At 26.9% G+C, this 19,333-nt stretch overlaps 1 protein-coding gene across 5 annotated transcripts in view; it reads right to left on the reverse strand.

The window, feature by feature from the left end:
- LOC129978905 (cell adhesion molecule DSCAML1-like) overlaps positions 1-19,333 on the reverse strand; it is a 139,729-nt gene that overhangs the window by 111,389 nt on the left and 9,007 nt on the right. Inside the window, exons 1-2 of one of the 5 annotated variants that reach the window (XM_056090708.1) lie at positions 16,424-16,575; positions 15,235-15,525 (exon numbers count right to left, since the gene is read on the reverse strand). The exons of 1 other annotated variant lie outside the window; for it this stretch is intronic. In XM_056090708.1, coding sequence (XP_055946683.1) covers positions 15,235-15,525; positions 16,424-16,493 — 361 coding nt within the window. In that variant the 5' untranslated portion in view covers positions 16,494-16,575. Of the gene's footprint in view, positions 1-81; positions 373-1,787; positions 1,864-10,511; positions 10,803-12,050; positions 12,252-15,234; positions 15,526-16,423; positions 16,576-17,332; positions 17,624-19,333 lie in introns of those variants that run through there. 3 more of the 5 variants (XM_056090796.1, XM_056090763.1, XM_056090827.1) reach the window with 3 other exon arrangements.

Here is a 19,333-nt window from a genome sequence, read left to right on the forward strand (position 1 = left end):
ACCGACCTTTGAATATATTTTTAAAAAGCAATACTGATGAATATCAGGACAATGGGGCTTCAAAAATGAATAAACTGATACCTTTCACAGATAGTAAAGCCGATTTCTCGTCGATGCCATTGGAGTTAGCCACTCTGCAAGTGTAATTGCCGTTACTATCAGCATCCACTTTTGCTATAACTAGATTGGAAGTGTATTCATCTGTTTTTCGGAAAGATATTTCCCGTGTATTTTCTAGTGGGTATCCATCCTTTAACCACGTAAACTCGAAAGGGCCGTCGCCATAAATGACAGAACAGTGAACAGAAGCTCTCATTCCGATGTCCAGTTCACCAGAGAAATGGAAAGGGTTTATTTTCGGAGCCGCGGATTCTAAGAATACAAACAATTAGAGAAAATTTTATATCAATTTCGCACAAGAGAAAAGAAAATCCATAGCAGAAAGCATATTAAAAATACATAAGTATTAAATGGAATACATTTTCTCCTACCCAAGGTTCTCGCATTATATTTTAAGATGGTTTATAACTTTAAAAAAAAGAAACAAAGGTTTTATAATTAGCATACGGTTTTATAATTTAAAACTTAAAAAGTTAATTTTCAGATTGGAAGAGAAATTAAGAATGTTTTTTTTTCCAAATATATTATATTTTAAAAAACTCTAAAATTTGAATATATAATTGACAAATCTTTGTTTATAAGTTTTCTGTTTTAAATGTAATATTTTTAAATAATCATGCAATATATTAACTTCTAAGAAAAAATTAGAATATCATTTATTTTAAGTTTTTTTTTCTTCATTAAAATTAAAACGAATTTTTAAAATTATACAAATAAATAGCATTTTAAATAAATCACATAGTAGACGAATTGAATTGTATTTTAATAGTAGTTAAAATTCTAATCATATCTTAAATAATAAATTTGTCTCATGAAATGCAAAATACATTATATAACCTAAAGTATCGAGTGCAAAAAATGCAAATTAATGGCAATCCAACTTTGTAAATAATCTATAAAATATAATATTGTTATACAGAATTTAATAGGAGTACACAAATTGCGTATCGTATTTCTACATTTTCTATCAAAACGTTAAAAAAGAAACCAAAAAGAAATTTTGCTACAAAAATAAGAATTTTCATTAACATTTCAATGAATTTATAAACTTGCAAGCTCAATATGAGCATGATTTAATATTTCTATTCAAAAGAGCCATGAATGACACAAATTTAATTCAATTAGCTTACACACTTTGATTTAATTCAGTGGATATCATTTGTTTACAAATCAAGAGTTGTTTATAGGAATATGTTAATTTAAAAGAGACGTGATTATGTTACTCGTATGTACTATACTTAAATTTCATACTATAGGTAAATTTTGTATGAAAAGCTTTCTAAAAAAGTTATATAACCATTGCAGTTTTAAGAAATACACATAATCTAATTTTACATAAACACCGCATAAGTGTATCCTCATGATTATTGATTCGTAATTTTATTATAAATATTATTATTATACTTATATGAATAAAAACAAGGCCAAAATCGACTTTAAGCATACATATATACAATATTATACAAAAAATAGTTAAAGAAAAGTGATTAATTTTTCAACGCAATCAGTCTTATACCAAGAACATCAAAAAAGTTCATACGAAATAAAAGATAATAATAACAATCTCATGAGATATCACTGGAAATTATAAAATACATAATTATATGCAATTAAACAAAAAAAAGTAAGATACTGTTTTTGAGTATTAAAACTGAAATGTTACTCACCAGCAACAGAAGCTAGCGAACTGAGTAGTACCAACACAACAGAATTTCGTATTAACGCCATCTTCATTCAAAGAAGTCACTTCCTCATAAACTAATTATAAACACATAGGTTGCGATTCAATCAGTAAAGAAAATAATGTAAAAGTCATTGAACTGAGCAAATAAAATTTAATATGCGATGCTGTAATGACAAAAATGCAAGTGAATGGCAGCAAAAGTTAGGAGTCCTGAAGATCTGTTCATGCCATACAAACAATATTCTGAGATAGCAATCCACAACATGCATCACTAGCGCCACACAGGGGTAGAAAATGCAAAGAGAAGTTGTTTCAAGTATTCATGCCTAATTATCGCATCAATAAGTTTTTGAAATTGAACAGAAATTATAGATAAAGAATAAGTTTACTCGAAACACTTTGTATTGTGAAAAGGTAAGTAAGATCATCGAAAATTTAAGTTACCATTTCTTTTCATTCGACAAGCATTAAAAAAAGGATTTCTATTAACAATACGAGAACATGATACAGCAAAGAGGATTTCATTTCATTTTCTGCCCCATTTTAATTTTAAATAATCTGTACAAAATGCACATCCATTTAAAAGAAAAATTAAAATTTATTCGTTATGTAGCATACAACTGTGTTTTATGTTAAGTGTTTTACTTTTTCTTTAAAAATCTCATCGAAAAGATTTAATCAAATTAATTATGATATAACATCGAATTATGAAACGTCCATCATTTGCCTTACTTAATAAAGACTATCTGACAAATGAAAACATTTTTAATCCTCATCAAACAGTAAAGACGGATAAAAATAAAACACAAAGACGATTATATATTACGTTACTAAATGTTTCTTCAAACATTTATAACAAAAACATTCGAAAAATTACAATAAAATATAAAATCAGTATCAATTTAATAGTATCAAAATTATAATCGATAATGAAATATAAATGCATATAAAGCGATTTTAAAAGTAAATCGATTAAAACTAGTAATAGATGAAAACAGTTGTAAATAGAGTATAATAAAAAATAGAATTCGATCCTTAAAGTAAAAGATGTCATCTACAACAAGCAAATTCATTCATTGCCAGCCGAATACAATAATTGAAATGAGTACTTTCAAGCTGAAACTGCATTTTAATGTATTCAGATGGTAAAATATTATATTAATTGACGGAAAAGATATTTTTAAACTAAAAATAACATTTTTCACTAAAAAAAATCTATATAACAGAAAACAATCACATAAAAACGCAGAAAGCTAAAGCGGTACTTTACTTAATAATCTAATGTGTATAAAATATAGATTTAGAAATGAAGTTTGTGATTCCATTGTCGTCATAAAAGAACCAGCAGCAGTAGAATAATGATTTAGAAATTATGATATATACTATTCATAAATAGAAATTGGTATGAATTTTTCAAAGTAATAGCGATACAAAATCATTTTTTTTTTTTTTTGTTTCTTTGAGACGATTTACTTATGTGAAAAACTTTGGAGTAACATTCAATAAATTGTTATAACATGTGGAAATATTTTGATAAATATGTAATTCAAACTGCTTCTTGTTACACATTATTTCTGAAATTTACATATTACGTAGATTTAAAAAATATCTGAAGGATATTTCAATTTAATAATAGTTGTATACTGTTTTCCTTGAAGATAAGAGATGCGTTTTCAGCATCTAGAAATCAACAAGGGAAATGTCTTCAACATAAATTAAATTTATTCTCTTTCCTTTTTTTAAAGAAAGTCTTATTTTTTCATTTTCGATAAACAAAGATATTTTAAACTATAAACCATAGAAATCACATCAGATTTTCTGATTTTTTTTTGTTCCATCTTTTCATTTGTCCTTATAAACAGATGTTAATTTACAAAATAAAAACAGGCTGAAATTAAAGGTGAATCATAATATGAATTGAAACAGAGGAATTTATTATATATATTTTTAAAAAAATTAAAAACCGATATTTGAGAAACGGTGACAATAAGATCAGTTCATGAACATGTGATACACATCAAGTGCTTCGTAGAGATTCAGTTTTGGAACCCATTGAGCCTCTTGCGGGAGAAAAAAGAACACGGAGTCACAACTCAGAGTGCAAATCAAATTATACAACAAATATATTTGTAATATAATTTTGATTCCACATGAAATGACATATTAGTTCAGTCCAATCTCTCCAAAAAAAATCCACACAAAAAGAATAAGTAATGAATTTTTGTATTATTTTTATCTGTACATGTAACAACCTTTTTTTATTGAAAAAGGAAATAATAAAAGACCAAAGTTTTTAATTTTTGGCCACCAAAATTTATTCCATCGAATATTCATCATATTCTTAAATAAAAACTAATCATGAAATAAAATTCAATTTCTGTTTATTAGATAGCTTATTTCTATACCATCACATTTTATCTTTTCTGATAATTTTAACCAATACTTTTATACGTTAAAATTCAAAGAAAACTCATTGAAACAATTAGAAACTTATAAGAATTTGAAATAAAATTGAAAAGCTATTCTAAATTGCTTGAATATGTTTTAACGTGAAACGAAACCAATATATTAAAGAATTTCAAGAACAAACATTTCCATTCAATACAAATTGTTGTGAATTTCATTTCATAAATGCCATTTAAATACGTTAAATAAAAGATATCTAGAGTCACTCCGAAGGTTTTTATGGGCATATAGTTAATATATAAACATACCTCTCACAGATAATAGAGCAGATTTTTCGTCGAATCCTCTAGAATTCGAAGCTCTACATGTGTAGTTACCGTTACTGTCAGCATCTAGCTTCGAAATGACCAAATTAGACGTAAAGTCGTCGATTTTTCTAGTAGAAGTAGATTGTATCTCCACCAGTTTTTTCACGTTTTTGAACCAAGTAAATTCAAACGGCGGTTCTCCATCGTTTACTACGCAGATAACAGAAGTTCGTTTTCCTAAGACTAGTTCGCCAGGAAAATGGAAAGGACTGATTTTCGGAGCTCCATTCTCTAAAAACATTAGAGTCAATTCATAAAGATATAAAATTAAAATGCCATCTTAAAAGAAAAAGTATTTTCAATGAGGAAATTTATAGCATTTATCATTTTAGAAGTCGGCCAGCAATTGTTATTTAATATAAATAACAATTTTTAAACATGAGCTTATATAGGAAATTTGAATGACTATTTTTGATGCGTTGATCTGTTTTTTTCACATAAACTGAATTCTATCTACATAATTTAACTGGCATATACTTGCATATTAAAAGTAATTCATTAAATAATTCACTATTTTTGAAGAATCCATTGGGACCTGCTCAATTTCTAAAAAAATCTCAAAAACTCAAACAATCTCAATCTTATCGGCACAAAATCAAACAAAAATATTTTTTAAAAAGCGCTCTTAAAATCAATACCCATAGAAATATTAAGAATTCTTTTTCCAAATTCAAAGAAATAATAAAATTTTCATTTTCATGTGTGATGGGTAAAAGGTGATTTTTCAGAGTAAAATTAAGAGCACTTATGACAGGAGAAAAATTATAAAACGAAACTACATTTAAAGACACATATAACACGAACACTTCTAAATCCATTTTTTAAAAAAACTATTAGGTTACTTTTTATTAATTATGTTGGATTAGTTTGTTCCTTATTATAATTAAAAAATGATCAATTTTTATACTAGCAATACAATCGAAGGTTCCAAAAATCACTGAAATTATCATTCACGATTATTTTCCTTTCTGATTATTAAGATTAAATTCTACGATGCACTGATCAAAGTGGAGCACTATATTCTGACAGCGATATTTACGGCAATTCATAAATACATATAAATATAAAGAAATATATATAAGCATTTTACTTACCAGCTTTAGAAAATTTGGTAACGAACAACAGAAGTACGGCTATGTTTAAAAAGTTCGACATCTTTCAAATAAGATTGCTGCACTGAACACAATGATAAGATTTTGAAGTAAGCAATCGCGTTTGTGCAATCCTGCTATCCAAGAAAACATAAATGGTTAAAAATTTTGAATCCAAGATATCCGCAGATTGCAGAATGAATATTCTATTGCATAGCATGGACGTTGTTAAGAAAGTAACTGCATCAAAATGTCTGACTGTTTTGGAGTCCTTACAATATCCAGTTATGAAGTATTGCTACCAAGGGTTACTAGCGCCACACAGGGACAGAAAATGTAAATAGAAGTTTTCTATTTACGTTTCAAAGGTGTTAGTAAAATCAGACAAATATACTATAAAGATTTCAAAAAAAATAATCATCAAAAATTATTTATCCAGATTTTTATTGCTATTCACATTTAACGCAGAGTACAGTGTAAGATCTTAGAGAAAAAACTGTGTAAGTTTTATGGAAAAAATAAAAACTAATTTAAGCAAACCCTCTTCATTATTTCACAATGATTTCTCTGACACTATCACATGGATTCATGGTACCAAATATAAATTTACAAAACGCTAATTTATTTTCTGAGAATGTCGTATAATAGCAGAGACAAAACGCTTAAAATATTATTACGAAATCAATAAAAACAACGCTTCTACACTTTATTCATTTTTAAATGAAAAATAACTTTTGAATCGAATCTTTAATTGACGTGAACGTTGCAGATGAAACTAACCATTTTTCATTGAAATATATATAACATAAATTTTTTAGTTTCATATAAATTTTGAGCAGTTTCAAAATTTCTCATTAAATCTTATGAAAATATTATTTTCAGAGAATACAATAAAACATCTTTAAAAACTGAACAACATTGTATAATAATAACTCAAATCTAAGCTATTTTGTTTTATTATCAAGGGTTTGAATACATCCAGAATGTACAATACAAATCACAATAGCTCAGAAACGATAAAAGGTATTTAGTTTCCTTATTTACATGAGGATATTAAATATATATTAAATATGAGAATTAATTATTGATTAAATGCAAAAATTTAAATACAAAAAAATCCATCTGTAGCATAGCGATATTCCTTTTATACGGTACAATGTAAAAAAAGAAGAAGAAAAATTTACAAAATGAAATTAGAAGTAAAAACTCACACAAAGAAAACACTTCATTAAAAATTTACAAAATTTTATTCTTAAGGAACACGTTTTGCTTTAATCTAAATAAACAAACAAACCACAAAGAAATGTTTCCTTTAAATATGCTAGAAATATGCTTTTCAGATATACAATTTTCATTTTATTTAACCACTTGAAGTCATCATAAAAAATTCGAATTAATGAATAAAATTTTCACCCAAAATGGAAGACAAAAAGTGATGAATTTAAAATTAATAATAATAATAATAATAAAACGCCGGGAAAAAAGGAATATTGGAGATTCAGATGACACTCGAACAGGTGATACCGATGCTGGTGCATACAATATAAATACGGAAGTAATTCTACAATTTTAATCATTAATAAGATACTGATTAGATTACATTACTTGAATGCTTATAAACAGTACGATTTTAATAAGAAACAAAATGTTAGGTAAATAAATATAAGAAAGAGCACTGGTGGAAATCATATGCAAACATAATATCATTTTGACATAATATGCTATTTAATTATAAAATATTATTCAACAATAACAATAAAAATTCTTAAGATAATAAAATATATTATAGATGATTATGCTGTTACATATAGCAACGATAATATGCACGTAATACATTTCTGAATTTGGCTTAATGTATGTTAAATACACATATTCGGAACAATATGAGTTGCAAGTATATTTCCATTAATTTGTGAAGAATTAAGCATTTAACCAACTCCTCCTTTTTCACATGCTTTTAGCACTGCATGAGCCGTATATAAAGTATGTACAAAAGCGGAAAACACCAATTCACCCATGTATGAAATACATTTGAATCTAATTGTGTGGATTGTGAAGTTGGGAGACAAATATATATTTCGAACAATATTACCAGTTTTGTTTTCTAAAATAACCTATTCTTGAAGATCATAAAGAATGAGAGTCCTAGTTAAAATGAGCAAGTTCGTCGGATTAAAAGTCTTGACGTTAAAATATGATTATAAAGTGGAAAATGCGATTTATCCATTTAGTATAATTCTGAATTATTACTGAAGTGTTATATTCAAATCCTTGTCCATTTCACAAGGATCTATTTATACAATACAAATTTGCAATGATTTTTACCTTAAGAAAGTGTGATTTTAATAATCGCTAAATGAACAATTATAAATGATAGTACATCGATAAATGATAAAAAGATTTAAATCATCATATGCATTCATACTTGAAAGCAAATAAAATATTTAATTTATATTTTATATATATATATATATATATATATATATATATATATATATATATATATATATATATATATATATATATATATATATATATATATATATATATATATATGTATATATATATATATATATATATATATAATGCTACCATTTTGATTTTCCTTTGAATAGAAAACTTCAGATTTTGTAATATTATATATATATATGTAAATTCATTATAACGAGCGTATGTCAATTTCTTTCCATCGAATCGTTTCGAATTTTCTTTTCTGCCTGCGTAGTTGATATTAATGACAACGTGTATTTTCAAAATGGTCAACTCTGAAGTGAAATCTTCATTATTTTTTGTGGAACGCGAAAGTGTTTCAGAAATTTTTGTCCAAGTTTAAACTAAGCAAATTGAAAAGATGCATCTCCATAGATAAATGCGTACTATGGAGGCATAATACGTAAATATGGAGGTCTACATCTTTGGAGCAGAGTATTCGTATTACGATAAAAATGATAACCAATTTAAGTAGCAAAGACATGTGTATGACAGAAATAAATGTGAAATTATTTGATTTTGAAACAGGAAAACAAGACACACGGAAAATCAACTGCATCAATAATATCATCCAAAAACAATTTAGTATTTGAGTATATGTTTTTAAATGAAGAATTAAAAGTTCATACTAATTGAAAATTTGGCTATTAGATCGTATAATATAATTTAAATGCATTTTTATGATTAAAATTTTAGCAATCAATATCGTAAACGTTTGATCTCACATAAATTCAACACAAACCATTCATTCGCAAATAAATTTATTTGGGTAACAACAAAGTGTGAATAGTCAGATTCAAGTGGATAAAATATGAATATTCAATCAAAATGATTCGTTTTTTTTATGAACACAATATGCAAGTTAATAAAACATAAAAAATACTAACGTGGAAAAAATGGGAACATGTAAATAAATAGAATATTTCGAAAGTCCTTGGAAACTTCAGCTACCATAAAATTATCAATTGATAGAGAATAGAGAAATGTGATATAGATAAGAAAACTGTAATAGTTTGTGGAGATATATTACACATATATATTTAGTAGGACAGTAGAAAAAATATTTCAGAAAGCATTGCACTACTATGAGAATGTTTAGGCTCTTCAAGAAGCGCACCTTTGATTTGAATAGAAAAATAGTTATTTATAATGAAGGATATACGTCTCTCATCACTATAATTGAATTATTTCTACCATCTAATAAAATTTGTTGTTGAGCTAAAATTTTTGTAATTAATTTTTGTGTAAAACTGAATACAGAGAAATATTATTTAAAGGAAATGCATTATGCATATGCACGTATAATACGATTACATGTGCTTAATAACTTCACATTTAAATAGTTGTAATATGTATTTATTGGAAGGAAATACAGAAAAAAACTTATACATTTTGGCAAAAAAAATTTAATAAAAAAATAAGAATAATTAGATAATACATTGGTCTTATTTCTTGAAGATTGTTATTTGTTATTAAAACAAACAAAAATGTACCTAAACCATAGTACTTATTAAACAGTTTTGTCAAGAATAAAACATTATCTGAGAAATGTAAAATAAAGACGAAGCTTAATGTTAGATTTCGCTTTTTATCAACAAAAGATTTGAAATATGATAAATATATATAAAAATTTAGTAAAAAAATCCAGTTATGATTATATATATATATATAATTTCGATATAATCAAACAGACATAAATGGTAACTTGGCTATTTCTACAACATTTTTTATCACCATATATGTATCACTATTTATCATGCATTTTTGATGACAACGCATGACTAAAATAGAAAACACTGCAACCAATGAAAAAAGTTTTCTAATATAAACAATATGAGCAAGAATTTAAGACATCCCTCATTATCAACACTTCGTCTAGTTCTATTTAGTAATATTGGATAAATCGATAAGGCATAGTATTTGCATAGGGCATGTAATATTACATAGATTATAAAGAGCACTTTACCTTAGGGCTTCATAACCCATTTTGAAACCGAATCTGTTATCAACACTTTACAAAAATATTGTAAGTGACCGTTATATAATGTGTTAACATTTTGAAATAGATATTTGATGAAATGTATCGATACCTCTGAAGACAGGATGACATACTTAAAAATGTATAATTAATAATATAAAAAAACTCAAATAAATTAACCCATTACATTTCCATTTCGGAACGTGTGTCACAATTTAATAACTTCGATGTGTTTCATAATATCCCGATTCTGCATTGAATCCATTCGCTTTAAAGGAAGGAGGATACATTACAACAAAGACTCAGGAATCATTGTTACATTTTCCTTTGGCATCTCTTGAATTTAAAAAAAAAACCCATAGGATCTCACTTACCCTTTACAGATAGAATAGCAGATTTTTCGTCAAATCCTTTCATGTTGGATGCTTTGCATGTGTAGTTGCCGTTGCTGTCGGCATCTACCTTCGAAATGACCAGGGTAGATGTAAAGTCATCAATTAATCTTATGGATACACCATGATTATTAGCTAATTGTTTACCGTCTTTGACCCAAGAGAATTGAAACGGTGGATCCCCGTAAATAACAGCACACTGCACAGATGCTCGCATTCCAATGTCCAGTTCGCCGGAGAAATGGAAAGGGTTTATTTTTGGAATGCCTACCTCTAAAGCGAGGAAATGTACAAAAGAAGAAAAAACATTAATGCTATCTAGATGAACCTAAAAGAAGTATGAATAAAAATGTTTTAAATGTGCATCATTTAACATATCATTATCATTTTAATTCAATTTACACAATTTTTATGATATATTAAATTGAAAATATTAAATTGCAAATCCATCTTACTATTAATAGCCCTAAAAATGACAATTATTCTTTAATATTCATCATTTTTTAAAGAAAATTATATTTTAGAATTTCATAAAGAATATTATATATATATATTTTTGATAAATATATATATCTATTGACTTTAAAATATCAGAACATATGGCATGCATGCAAACAGTAAAACTTCTATACCGAACAAGTGCATAGATTTTTTTTAACTATATTTATGATTATATACAAGAATTTCTTTAACTCGATATTTCTCTAAAAGAATATATACGTTTAAACGGTAATAAATCTGATATTGATAACTAACTAGAAGACACTAATTTTTTTGCGGATATATATATTTCATCATAAGCAAATGATATGAATAGTAAATAATAGTAGCATATTAGTTTAAGCAATTCATATCTTTATTACTGTTTTAAGAACAATTTTTTTTATCTGACATATAAAAAAATAACTCCATCTTTTTAATTTAAATTATCTAATTAATTAATTAATTTACTAATCTTACTAATACTTACTAATACTAAATCTAATTAATTTAAAAAGAAATGAGGAGGGATTTTTAGCTTATCTTCAAGTTTTTATATAAACCCTAGCTTTCATTTCAAAACAACTCATTATCAGTAAAATAAACATATATACTAAAATTTATCTAATAATTAATGATAATAATTGATTAAAAAAATCATTTATGGAACAGCAATAAATGAGCTACGAACAGTTAAATCAATCCTCTTACATGAAATTTTTTATGTACTCAAGCAATCTATTTATTCAGCAATATTTTTCTCAAGATTTATCATAGGGTTTGTCGAATTTAATGTTGAATGATTTTTAAAACATGCTTGCATCTATTGTGTACGAAAAAGTTTTGCTTATTAAAACTGTATATTATTTATTAAAATCCAAACAACAGTTTTTCAAAAAAAAAATGTCGGAAGAATTTGCTTTTATAAACATTTATTTTAATTTATAAACGATTTGAATGACAATGAGAAATATATTAGATTCACATTACGACAATTGAAATACAATTATTTAATAAGATCATTGGAAAGTGTTGACTTACCAGCTAAAATGGCATTCACAACGAAAAGCAGAAAGATCGCAGCGCATTGTATCAAGGCCATTTTTCATTCGCTATTATTTCTTCACCGTAGGAACATTAACCAATTTTCAATACACTAATATGTAAATAACCAAGCAGATATTGATACAAAATAAAATTTTTAGTGTATTTTGAAGCAAGTTTCGCACATTAGATTTAAGAATCGTGTATATGAATTGTTCAGCCACTTCTCTTAAAGAGGTGCAAAGATGTCTGATATCTAAACAGCTTTTGTCGTACAAATGCAGTTATGAAAAGTATGTCTGCCATGGATCACTAGCGCCACACAGGGGCAGAAAATTAAAATAGAAGTTTTATAAAACGTTCTTTTTAATAAATGAAAAACAACTTCATTCCATTGCAAAAAAATTAACGAATAAACAAGTTTCACAAATTAATTATAATGTCCAAATAGTAAACGAAAAAACTCCAGTTATTAACGTTATTTCATACCAGATAGACAATAATAGGGAGAGAAGCACCAGCAAATTATTTTAAGTATTTTGGCACGAAGAAAACCATTTTGATTACGAAAACTTCGTTGAATTTATATTGTATTTCTCCGTACTATTTGCTTAAAGTATAGTAACAGTTTAAAGTAAAATATTCTAACAAATTGCTTCGATTTTATGAGTGATTTCAACAAAAACTATGAAAATTATATATAAAAAAACATGCGTACTAGATAGTGTTAAAAACCAATTCAAAAGAAAGGAAGTACGGATTCTCTTAGATCCCTATGAAACATTCAAATGCCTTAACAGTTATCAAAGTATAACATCAGAGAATTTATATAAAAGTTTTAGGTGTCCAAATATAATTTCATGCAAACACTTGCATATTATCTTGCAGTTATGAAAACGATTTTTTTATAAATAAGAATGTAATTCTGCTAATTAAAAATAAAATATAACTTCATGAAGGAAAATCCTTTTTCAAGAAACATTCGTAAAAATACTTTGAAAGAAATCAAATAAAAGCTAAGAGGAACTTCTCTTGTTTTCAAAGAAAATATCGCTTAGGAATACATAACAATATATATCTTAAATCAAGTACTATATCAGAAAGAAAAAAAAATGAGAATCCGAAATTTTTCGCATTGATTCTGATCCATTTTATTTTTAATTGTTGGTAATTTCTACGTTCTGAATGAATTGGACATTCAATATCAAAATTTTCATCTTATGTTTTTATGAAATGGCGTTTAATGGCTATCATCAGTCATTTTAATGATAAGAAAAATATTAAACAGTAATCTTTTATTCGCCGTTCAGTAATATATTGAGCAAAAAAAAAAAAAATGTGTATAATATACCGCAATGTAATTTTTAAAAAATTCCATTATTGGGAAGTCAAAATGACTCAATTTAGTATGTCGTATTAGAGTGTTTGAAAGCAGATTTCAGAAAAATTCTAAAAAAGATAGGTGAATGCGAAGACTTACAAAATATTAGTATATTAAAAAGTTCAAAACTATAATTTTAGCATAAATTAATATAATAGTCAAATAAATAAGTAACTATCTATTTCAAAAAGTATATTTGTTTCACTATCATACACTCAAGTACATGTGTGTAGTTGAAATATTTTTGTAAAGAAACCATACAAAAATAATGCACACTGAAGAACAAAAGGGGTTTGCTTCTGCGATTCAATAGAAAAGAGATGTCAGTTTCTTATATTAGTTCTGACCCAAAAGATTTTTTAAACACTCTGGAGATAAAAGGATCAACCCTACATACTTAAAATCTTTCCAAACAAAACCTTTTCATTTTCATATTTTTAAAGAGAACTTTAACACTCTCATATTAAAAAAAATCGCAAGCACCATATACTGGAAAACTCAAGAATCCAACAACTCATGTAGTACAAATACATTAATATCATGTATATCATTGATTCAACTTGAAAACAACAACAACAACAACGAATCATGGTATGATTCATACAATTTCACAAAAGATCTATAAGGAATAATTCATTATACTCTCTTAACTCTGCTATTAATAGGCATAAACATCACTTGTAAACAGAGAGAAGAAAATACGAATACAGTTTTCAGGAATTATAATTCTTTTTAACAGGTATCAGTATAGTTTTAAGAAATTTTTGTAGCAAAAAACTTCTTGGCTTCGGCATAAATCATATGCTATGCTTACGATAAAAAGTACTTTCAAATTTAATACACGATAATCCAAATCGACTATTCTGACTCACCCTGAAGTGCACGGATATATTTGAATAACCGAACGTAGCAACAGCATAGGCGGGGACAATGGTAAAGTCCCAATGACCATCACCAGCCACGATACAACTCCTCCTATAGGAGGCAAGTCTCATCATTAGTTGGGGACAGCTATCCCACACCAAGACGGTGAGAACCAACCACAATACCGGGAGCTTCTCATCTGCATATCTGAAGTCCCCCGAGGAAGGATTAATGTACAGTAAAAGCAACCAGTTTTTAATTTCTGATCAACTCTGCAGCTTATGTCATCGTAGTTACAGATTCGTTTTGTTACAAATTCATTTCTTCAATCTATATGCAATTAGACAGTAATATGTTATATTAGACTATAATCGACATGGCAAATATGCATATTATACCAGATACGCTTAATATACAATAAATATCGGTTCATGCATCCAATTCAATAAGTATTATTTAAGAAACGCGATATATCATATATATTTATATCATGACATATCACACAAACGATTATGGGAAAGTGAAATAACAAACTATACAACTGCTGTATATACGGTATGCTGTATACGACAGAAATTTTTTAAAGTAGAATGGATGAATTTAGCTTGCTAATTCATGATTAGAGATAAACATTACATACGTATGCATCAAAACTTTTTGACGATAAATACCTTTTCGAAATACAATAAAATAAATAAATATTTTATATCTTAATTTTTTATAGTTTGAATCAATCTAAAAGCACTAGAAAGTGATTCTTTCAAGACTTCTGGAAGATAACAAATGAAATTGCTTAGGTAAAAAATGTGAAAATTAATAATGATAACTTAAGGTATATATAATAAATTTATATATAATGAAACTGTAATGTATCAAACAAATCTCAAGAGAAATAATGTGCATATCTTTAATAACAACATAAAAAAGGTTACAAACCCTTCACAGAAAGCATTGCCGACTTCTCATCGAATCCAGCTGCATTGGATACCCGACAGGTATAGTTACCGTTGCTGTCTGCGCTCACCTTTGAGATGATCAAAGTGGACATAAAATTGTCGGTCTTGTGCACAGAAATGTCTCGCAATTCGGAAAATGTCCGTCCATCCTTTGACCACGAAAACTCGAAGGGTGGATCTCCAGAAACAACTGTACATTGAACTGATTCCCTCATGTCGAGTTCCAGGAAGTTTGAAAAATGGAAAGGTTTAATTTTTGGTTTTCCAGAATCTAAGGTAGATTAGAATAGATACAATTAATTTTTTAAATTCAATAGAGACCATTAAAAATGAATATTGAGCTATTATTAGATTATCATCATATGGAAAAGGAAAAGTAAAAAGTTTCACACTTAATAAAAAGGTTTAATTTATAGCTTTGCATAATCTAAGATTAGATTCAGTTAATATTTTTGGATTTGTCAAAGGTCATTAAAAATAAATATTGAACTATTAATCTGATCATCATGAAATATAAAAGGAGAAAAAAAAAAGACTCGCAGTTATTGTAATTCAATATAGCGTGCTTGTGAATTGTTAATAGTTTTCATATATGGCCTTCTTATTTTTAAAACATCACCGACTATGAATTTCCTGCGTACTTTTCCTCGATAAATAAATAAAAATTTAAATGAACCATATAGACGCTTTCTAATTTCGCTTAATAATATGGCTGTTTCGGTAAATAACATGCTTGCAAAATAAAAGAATCCTTAAACAAAAAGATTGATGTATTAAGTGCTTAAATATATTCAAGTGGAAATATAGGAAATTAAAAACTGGCCATGCAGTAGCAAACTGCATAATATGTCTTCCCGAAACACCGTTTCTTTTTAGAATTTTAATATTGAAAACATTCCCTAAATAATACAAAAAATAGCACTGTTGCTTCGTTTTCAAAATTTTAGTTCTTCTATAAAAGCGGCAAAATAACATTTTTAAGTATTCAATAATATTTTATAACCCATCCAACGATATTAATACGACAGAAGATCAATAATTTAGTTATGAACATCAAAATACATTTTTTTATGGGGGAAAACATTTAAATAGAACATAACCATAGCAATATTCAAGTATTATAGAAATTTTAAGCAACAGAAAAATGAAAACTTTTATATTTTACTTACCAGCTGAAACATAACGCAGGATGAGGAAGCTGATAGCAGCTGACAGTCCAAAGCGTCGGAAAGCCCACATGATGAATTCTTCTTCCAATCAACTCTTTTCCAATAAACGTTTATGAAAATTTACAATAATCTTATTCACATACAGTCTAATAAAAACAACAACGTCTAAAACTGTAGCACCATATATCTATTATTGTTGTAATTTCGACAGATATTCAATGCATAAAATGCGAGAAAACGTAGTTGACTATTCACAGCAGATCATAATGAAACCTTGTCATTATCAACACATAACAAGATACTAGCGCCACACAGTGGCACTGAAAAGAATGAAAAGATTTATAAAAAATTTCATCTACTCTCGAACCAAAACCAACACAAACTGATGAACATGTTTGCAGAGAGAATTTCTTAAAATAAATAAACTCCATTTTTTACTCATTTCTAATATAACAACATTGTATGGATATTGTATCGATGAGCAAGCTTTCAGAGAATATTTTTTAAATAAAATAAAACTCCATTTTTAAGCGTTTCTTGAATAATATGACAATTATTTACTTTGTTAACATCAAGAGTATCAATCGATTGTTATTTAATTTGATTTCTTAAAAGAATTAAAAAAAGATGAAATTCACATAATAAAAAAGCAAAATTATGAATTAAATATAAAAAAAACTTTATGTAAACAAACTACTCTCTTTTTGTAGTGAATAATAGGGTAAATGAGCTAAATCACAGAATGATGATCTTGAATGCAACAAAACTGATCGGCACCATATAAAAGAATTTTCGGTTGCTTTCTTTCTTTCGCTTTTGTATTCTTTTTTATCTTAACAAATGTACATTAGAGAACAATCAAAGTGAAACGACTCGAATGAGCAAATGGATAGTATGTGTGCCGCTTACCTTTCACAGATAATACAGCTGACTTTTCATCGAATCCTTTCGAGTTGGTTACTCGACAAGTATAGTTTCCATTGCTGTCTGCATCTACCTGTGATATGACCAAGTTTGAATTGTAGTCGTCTGTTTTCCGAACAGAAATGCCTCGCACATCTTTAAGAGGTTTACCATCTTTGAACCAAGAAAACTCGAATGGTGTATCCCCATACAAAACATTGCAATGCACAGACTCACGCATCCCTAATTCAAGTTCATTGGAAAAATGGAATGTCTTTATTTTAGGCTCTCCTGGACCTTAAAACAATAAAATGAATTTATAACTTATTGCCATAACTGGATATGCAATTCATTGAGAAATGAATTAGTTATAATCCAGTCTAATGAAAACTATCATAAACGATCATAATAAATAAAATAGTAATAATAAAAAATCGTCTCTTGTTTGCTTTTATTTTCATCGTTTTCTACCGACAGCTAAACATTTCTATTCAAATATTTATTTATTTTTGTTACAAAATGATAATATTTATTACAATCTCAACAATAAAGTCGGATTTTTATTTTAAGTAATAAATACATTATTTTATTTGGAATCTCGTATCATTTAAAGATGATCTCTCAAACTTCTATCTTAAATAGGCGTAATGAATATGTTTAAAAGTGTTACAAAGATCATGTTTTGTATTTAAAATCTTGAATAAAATTCTAGCTAATTAATGTGTAGTAATTAAGATTATCTTCAGTGTAATTCTTTCAGATTAAATACGTACTTTTAATACGTCAAAGAAAACTCCAAAGAAATGATGTAAGTGCCTTTGAGATAATCAGAGAGTTTTTAAAGACAAACCTTATTAATAAACCAGTAAACAACTAGAAATAATTTTTAATGTCAATTTCAGAGCTTTACTTAAATCTCGTAATGATTTGATCATTATATAATTAAAAAATATCTTTTCTAAGTTCATATTTTATGTTGTATCAGTTGATTTTACAAAAATTCTGTTGCTTATTTAAAAATGAAATACATTAAATTTTTAGAAGAAAAGTTTTTATATGGCAGCACTTCAAATTTGATATCTTTTGTATATATTTTTCCCTCTTATTTCTAGACAATACCATTACAATATTCTGATATTTTTCTAATATCAGATATATTAAGGGCCGGTTTTTCGTCTTTCAGGGGACTGACGTAATATTTATGTAAAGATGTGCAATCGAAATTTTAATTGCATAATTTAATTTTAATAAACAACTTTTATTATTGCATTTGCAATACTACTAATTCAAAATCATTCAAAACTAATAATTTTCAAGTTATTATTAGTGCAATGAAAATTTCAAAATAGTATTAGTATACTGCTATGAAGTAATGAAAATACTAATTAAATTTCAGGATGAAAATTTATCATAAAAATATAAAATTATATCTTTAATGTCTAATTATTTCTTCTTTTATACAAATTATTGTTTTACACGAACTATGTGGATACAGATAAATTTTTAAATAACAATATTTTAAATAGCCGTCCTATGTGCAGATTGTCTATGAGAATTAAGTACAGAATTATCAATCTAATCGAAATCATGCAGTGTTTTTGGTGTTAATATTTACCAGGGTTTTGATAAACAAAAAAATCTCTATTTTTGTTGGTGTCTATCGTATCTGATTTAAAGGTAGTTTGGGAATAACTTACTCATATTGTTCTTATTAATCGTTTAATACTAGATAATTTTCTATTAATTCTTCAAATGCGAATAATTCTGAAGTCATGATATTGATATCACAGTTGACATATTTTAAAAAGGAATCTCGAAATCAGCAAAGAAAATGATGCATAATTAAAATTTTACGTTCTTTGAGTTGCATATCAACAACAGTAAGTAGTTACGTAGAATGACTCAAGATTGGGATAAAATGAGGTATAATTAAGAGACGTATAAACTTTGCTTTCCTATGAGAGAGTTTCTGATAATTACTACGGTTAGAAAATATCTTGTTTAGCT

This window comes from Argiope bruennichi, chromosome 1, assembly GCF_947563725.1.
Source record: "Argiope bruennichi chromosome 1, qqArgBrue1.1, whole genome shotgun sequence".
Lineage (NCBI taxonomy): Eukaryota > Metazoa > Arthropoda > Arachnida > Araneae > Araneidae > Argiope > Argiope bruennichi.